The sequence below is a fragment of the Amblyomma americanum genome, chromosome 4 (genome assembly GCF_052857255.1).
Source record: "Amblyomma americanum isolate KBUSLIRL-KWMA chromosome 4, ASM5285725v1, whole genome shotgun sequence".
Classification (NCBI taxonomy): domain Eukaryota; kingdom Metazoa; phylum Arthropoda; class Arachnida; order Ixodida; family Ixodidae; genus Amblyomma; species Amblyomma americanum.
This window is the reverse complement of record NC_135500.1, coordinates 97,250,168-97,257,100: the sequence shown is the minus strand read 5'-3', so window position 1 is coordinate 97,257,100 and position 6,933 is coordinate 97,250,168. Positions and strand designations below refer to the sequence as shown.

The 6,933-nt window shown below is 48.2% G+C and overlaps 1 protein-coding gene across 1 annotated transcript; it reads left to right on the top strand.

The window, feature by feature from the left end:
* Positions 1-2,140: 2,140 nt before the first annotated feature.
* Positions 2,141-5,858, top strand: LOC144129692 (uncharacterized). The gene is made up of 4 exons (XM_077663792.1): positions 2,141-2,156; positions 3,039-3,163; positions 3,378-3,945; positions 5,803-5,858. Exons 1-4 carry the CDS (start codon positions 2,141-2,143, stop codon positions 5,856-5,858), a joined length of 765 nt encoding a protein of 254 aa, XP_077519918.1.
* Positions 5,859-6,933: the final 1,075 nt, after the last annotated feature.

The window sequence follows — 6,933 nt, the reverse complement described above, 5'->3', positions numbered from 1 at the left end:
AAACGATGGTCTGAGCTCAAAAGATCTGTCAAACGCGCCACATTCTGGTCGGAGAGGGTCATTGATGGCCGTACAGCGCGGACTTCATCCACAGCCTTCTAAAAAGACCTTGTGCCACCAATAGACTTGAGTTTCTGACACAACTATTAACAAAGAACATTTTTATCATGCGGAAAGTTTCCACTGCGCACTTGCAGAGTTTCATACGGCGATAGCCCTTCATTTTTTAAGGCGAAGCTTAGCCGTCCTCCTAATGTGGTCAAGCACCACTCGTTAGCCAGACCTCCCGGGAAAACTAGAGAAAATTGAGGCAGAAACACTTCTGCGCGTTTTCCAATGAGCCCTCACACCCTACGTTTAACAAATCCATCCTCATTTCATTGACGCTCCATTCTGAAGCCTATCCTGTGAATTTTCTTCTGGCCTCATTTTGAGAAGTGGTCCTCCTCACTTCAATTCGGTGCTCCCGTTTTTAATCTATGCTCCTGTTGCAAAACTGGTGTTATGAACTCGCACATGGCGGCTGAAATCTATTCGCTGCGCCTCGCGCGCTATTTTCACATACGTCAGACCTTATATCCGGGAAGCTGATCTCAGGTTTTGCCTCTGACATGCTTGCAAAAGCACTTGGAGAAACGACCACCACTGCAGGTTTCCTTGACGCTACTTCTTGCATGCAGGACAATGCGGTATATCGCAGGCTTGGTACGCCGCTTCACGCAGAGGCTGCCGCCTTGCGGTCCCACTGCTTGTCACTCTACTTTTATCTGGTCGCTAGGGGATGTTCGGTACCCGCGCTGTTTTTAACGCCCTTTTTTCAAGCCCTCCATGCCTCTTGCTGCCATGCGAGCGTTTCGCTGGCGAACGATGCAGCAGTGCCACTCTGTGCAGGTGGCGTGTGCGCTGTGCCACTGCATTGTGAACATCGCAAGGAAATTTCCTCCAGGATGATTTTTCTTTCACGCACGCATACGCTCGTGGTGCCTGTAATCCGTCGGCATTAAGTTCAAATCATGGGCTCACGGGCCACACTATACGAATGGTGATAATCCCAAGTTTTCCAGGCAGCACACGTGTTGACGTTAGTCTTCAAAAAAGAAAAAGGAAGCTGCGACTTCGATGTGAACTTAATTTTATACATATGCGCCACTTCTTTATGCAGTGTTTCACCTCCATTCGCTTGCAGACAACCGTTACGGTGCAGTTTCGACCAAGCGTGCCTGCTTTTTTACAGGAACCGTGCTCGTGACAAAGTGCCCCTGTCTGCACCCCGGCGAAGTGAGGAAATTCACCGCAGTGAATGTCCCGGCCTTGCATCACATCAAAGATTGCGTCGTGTTCCCGGCAAATGGTTTCAGGCCACACTCCGCCGAAATGGCAGGCAAGCATGCAGCGAACCGATTTTCTGCGCAAGCCGGTGCGCTTTCTCTGGTCGCCTTTAGTACGGCCGCGCCCTCTCCGCACGCGTACAGTGCATGGTCAAGCCTTACTCGGTCACCCGTGATTGACTTTAAGAGCCTCCACTACGGTTCCAGTGCTGTCAGCTGCGCCCACTGACCCTAGTCGGCATCGCATAAGACTAGCTCTGACGGTAGAACGCGCTGCAGCAGGACACTAAAGCGGCGAGCGCATTTCTTCAATCCGCGTACCGTCCGGCGCACTCAAAAAGCGCGCAATTTGAACAGGTTTATTTCATTCTGTAGGGGCTAGTACTGCTGCCGTTCACTTGTACTGCCATTTCATTTTACAGCCTGTGTATGCGCAACCTTCAGGCGATGCTGTCGACACGGCAAACTACCTGGAATTCTGCTTAATTAGCCAGAGGGGCAAGCGGTTTCTGGCGCGCACCCGTAGTGCATTTCCACGCTGTCTGCCTGCGCTTATAGCCACGAGCTCCCGCACTCTGTCCAAGCCACACGTGGCGCGCGCGTCAGCCAACTGGGCTACGTCGACAGCACTTTGGCAAGAAATGTGATCAGCCAATCGCGCGCCTCTAATCGTTCAGAACGTGGTCTCTCGTTTGTCGCCGCCCAATTGGCTGACGGCAGCTTTTTTTTTTTTTTTTGCGTGCTCGGCGGAACAATTTCAACGCCGCATGGGCACTGCGGACGGCCTATACTCCAATTCTGCGTTGTGAAGTATGCGGAAGCTGGCAGGTATATTCGGTCAATAGTGCCTCCGCTAAGTCTACAGTTCTACAAAAAAAGTAACGTAATTCTACAGAAAAGTACGTGGCTGTGTTTACTGCGCTTGTATCGCATACATCGTTACCATGCGTTTTACTTTCCTAAACAAGCGCGCTGTGATGCCTAGGGCATGCCCTGTGCTGGAGACCAGAAGTACCGAAAACTTGTAACACTGTAATCAGTCACGTATGCAGGTAGCTCCAATATGAAAGCAAGCAGTCGGTTTGTCCACGAGAAAAAGTTCTGCTGCTGCTTCTGCACTGCTAGTAATGCATCGTGAATTACACTTCAATGCGCATTACCCGCACTTCTCGCCATATTTCTCAAAACGATGTCTGTAATCGCCAGCAAACTAGAAGGCTTTCTGCTACACCAGCGAGGGGTGTGGTCGTTCTGGATTGTCAATACTAATTATTTGAGAGTGAACTACTTCGATATCTGAGCGTGTAGAAACTCAATTATAGTGCAATGCTTTCCTCGGTAAATGAGCTCCTTGCGTTGCCGCACTTTGAGCATTTTGCGTTGCTGGCTTGTATACAATGTTCCGAGCCTTCGTTCCAGTTTTTTTGTGGCCTTACCCTTACATCGACTGGCCATCAGTATCGCCCGACAGCTTCCAGCTACGTCATCTACCGCAGATAAAAAAAAGGCACAGCAGAGCCATATTCAGTCGTTTGCTCCAGTCTCTCTTCCGAGCTCGTCACTGGGCTCCGGAGCACAGGCTCTTGATAATAAGAGATGAAGGGAATATGGGGAAACGCCCATGATGAAGAGAATTGAAATACAGAAGCCACCAACTCCATTTCGATAGCTAGTGTCGCTGCGTACATAATAAATACCATCTTTTTGCAGGTTCCGACTTGGATGGAGACGAGTACATTGTCATTTGGGACAGGAATCTGTTCTTTCCGGGACCTAACCAAGAGCCCATGATTTACGGACAAAAGGTTCAACAGCAGCGTTCTGAACTGAGTCTGGTAATTACGAAAAAGATGGCTCTTATTTAACTATTGGATTCAAATAAAATGCACCGAAGCCAACTACGACTGCTTCCTACGAACTGTAATATTAATTTACATGCAAGTTGCAGGAGGTGGATGCTAACATTTACTTCTTCCGGTTCTACTCATTACTCCGTTCCAGCGGCTGAAATTGGGTATTGATACCAACTTTATCTTGTTCTCCTTCCAGGTCGATGGAATGACGAAATTCATCTCGGACTACGTCAAGAACGACAACGTTGGCGTCATGTCCAACGCGCACCTAGCAATGGCAGACAAGCTTAAGGACGGCGTGTTTTCGAAACAGTGTCTCTCCATAGCGGCCAAAATCTCCACCTGCCTAGACTTTGCGAAGACCGGCGTGGCCGCCGGGTTGGAGAAACACGAAAGGCCCCGAGAATACCCGGACTTCATGGCAAAGGGATGTCACAAGAACACTTATCGTTCAAACCGGGTTCTTGGCCACCTCTACAGATTCCAACGGTTCTTGGAATCTGTAGTTGGCACCAGCTTCAATAGCCACCTAGTCGACGTCAGAAGCAACATAAAGCTGCTCGAATTCCACGGCTGGATAAGCTACAGGAGCGTTGTGGAGGAATTGCGAGCGGCGTACGAGTCCGATATGGACCGCATACTCAAGCAGTACGGCATCAAGACTGAAGCACAAGTTGTGTCCGGCTTCATCAACGACACCTCCAGCTTCAACAAGAGCCACTACGAAAAGAGCAACGAGGAAGTTCTCGTCACTAAGCAGTACCGTGCCATACCGGAGTCGACAAGGGAGAGATTTTTCGAAAAAGTTGAAGAGGCGTGTTACCTGGAAAGCGCTTTTTCTACCGAGGAGAAAACGATCATTCTGCTAAGAATGGCGTCCGCATGCTTCACGGTGACGTACTCTAATGCACACAAGACCTGCTCCAGCTTTCCCTGGATATTTTCGGACCTCATTCTTTTGGTTATGGCGAGTGCGACTCGACGCGAGATGCCATACCGGCAAGGCAACCTTCTGATCGCCTGCTTGGACAGTCAGCTGCCTCCTGCTTCATCACAGCTGTCTGCCAAAAGCATCGCCCTTGAAGTGGTTCTAAAATGGGCTGTAAAGGAAGACTTACTGGTGCAAGACGCAGGTGTTCGCTGCGCCCGCATCTGTAGACATTGTTTGGAGACTCTCTTCATCAACTCAGCAAGAGCTCAAGACGCTATAGCTAATGGCGAGGGGGCACCCTCTCCTGGCTGTTACGTGACATCCTTTTTCCGTTACGTCGGCAGTACGTCTGTCGTCTTCCCCAAATGCGACTCCTGCAGCTGGTCATCGCAAACACACACGCTCACAATAGCCGCACGTTGCCTTCACAATGGCTGCACGTCGCACGTTGCCTTCATAACACTTCAACGGCAAGTCCGTTTTCTCAGATTAATTTTCTACGACGAAGCCTAACAGATGCACGCAGAAGACGGCTTATGTTGAAAACGGGTTACTTGCGCCGCTATGAAAACACTCTCGAAAAGAGGTCCTGTTGTGAAAACGTTGGCTAGCGGACTGAGGCTTCCGCTTAACTCTTCTTTATTTTGTGTGTATTCCGAGATGTGGTCTTAGAAGCTGACGTTAAACGGATTTCTTTCGTCTCTGTTTTCTTGTGCTGTTCAGGGTAACAAAGTCACATTGGCAACAATGCGTGAACATTTTCTCGTTATAATAGTAAGAAATTCGCAGTAAGCGTTGACTTCACTTCTGTTGCGATCCGCGGGGATTACAACTAACAATTTCTCAATTCATTTGTAATACGCTAACTCTTGCCATGAAGTGACAAATATTTTTTTCGTTTTCTTTTCCAAATGTGTAATCTAACCTGTGGCATTTATGTTCCGGTCATATACACGTCTAGATCCAGTATAGCATTGTCTACTTAAATCTGCCAATCTTGTGCAGTATGTTTTATAGATCTTCCGTTTTTACTAACTGCAGGAGGTCCCAATTCCAAGCTACGGGACCTTTAATTGAATAATCTTGTAAATTTTTAATGCGTTATGAAATAAACATTCTGGAGAAAGCATGTGGAAAAGGAAAGGTTCTGCTTCATGGCTCGGCTTTTGATTCTTACTGTATCGGGCTTCAGTCTCGGCGGAGTTCTTTGGCACTGCGCCATTGTATGAAAGCTCGGGCACCTAGCATCCTGTTGGCACCTTTTTTCGATGCTTCCCAACGTCGCAACGACGCGACCCGCTGCGGTGGCTCAGTAGCTTTGGCGTTCAGCTGCTGATCGAAACTCTCGGGATTGAATCCAGTTCAGTGAAAAATAAAACACGTGCACGCAAAACAGGAAACGTCCACAAGCTTTCACTTGTTTTGAGTTTCTCCATATTTTTTTTTTTGGTCTTCCCTCAAATCTTGTAACATCCCAGTTAGACACTTTGTGTACACTCACACTCAACTGCTAAATATGCTGCCAATGCTGTCCGCTTAATTTTTTTTTAACGTGGCTTAAATGCATCAGTTCATTTTTTGTCGTGATTTGTGCTCAATTGCATGCTGCCATAAATTTAAAATATGGCTTCGAACCAATATGCGAAATATTTTCCTTTTGTTTCGGCCCATTTTTTTTGCGCACTCTTAGTTGCCTCCGCACGCTTCTTGGCTTGTGCTGTGCCCCCTTCGACCAGTGGCAACTAAGGACGGGTTCCCGTGTGCGCGTATATGTGTGACTTCTGGCTGATTACAGAAGTGGCAGTTCTCAAACCTAAGCACAAACGCCCCTCTAGTGCGCGGTAATGCTTTGAAAGCTGTCCGCGCACCATTCACCTTTCACGAGCATCGGTCGCCACCGCACGCTCGATCGTAGGCTGACAAATTATCTTACGCCCAGAATAAAGCGTTGCGGTGGCATAGTCACAATGGCGCTGTTCTGCTGAAAAATGAGTATGCACAAGTGGCCAGGGTGACCGAATTTCCATGGAGGTGAAACGTGAAAATGTACGTCTCATGCTGGCATTCTCGTGCAAGTTTCAGGAAATAAGACGAAAGAAAGGAATCCGAAGTCCTGCGCTCCACGGTGAGTCGCGTGTCCCAGGCTTAGCTTTAGCCTGTTAAAAATAAATTATGTAAGCAAAGTTCACAAGGACAAACCAAAGTGAAGAAAAGATGAAGCGAAATTTTCAACACCGCAACATTGGAGTGCACCCACCACGGCCCCATTACAACGTTTCGAGACGTGATCTGAAGGAAAATGGAAAGGTTTTTTTTTTGTTTTCCTCTGCCGTGCTTGTTTCGTATAGGCGCCGCCTCGGTTCCGAAACAAGCGCGGCAGCGCGCTGATAGCGTACGGAGCGAACGAAGCAACAGCAAACACTGTGCAGAAGGCAGTCTTACCAGGGTTTCTTGACAAGAGTTCGCTAAAGCCAGATACGTATATTCAACCGGCTGCGAAAAGTTTTTTTTTTTTCAAGCTCATGCGTCAACATTAGCTTTCAAAAACTTTACCGCGCTCTAGAGGGGCGTTTGTGCTAAGGTTTGAGAACTGCAACTTCTGTAATCAGCCAGAAGTCATTGATCATTCCTTTGCCTTGGGTCCTAATGCCGTTACCTGCTAGGAAATCTTCAAGCCGACTCTAAGAAAGCACACCGAGGTCACGCCATCCAGCGTCCGATTTATGGCTTCACAGAAAAAGCACTACAACAACTTGCAACCTTTTGGTGTTCAAAGGACTGTTCAGCCTCTGGAAGAGGCGCGAGATAGGCCGCCATGCGC

Coding starts and splice junctions, on each gene's coding strand:
- LOC144129692 (XM_077663792.1), top strand. Junction 3,164..3,377: donor AGCGTTCTGAACTGAGTCTG/GTAATTACGAAA, acceptor TTCTCCTTCCAG/GTCGATGGAATGACGAAATT. Junction 3,946..5,802: donor TCTCGTCACTAAGCAGTACC/GTGCCATACCGG, acceptor GCGCACTCTTAG/TTGCCTCCGCACGCTTCTTG.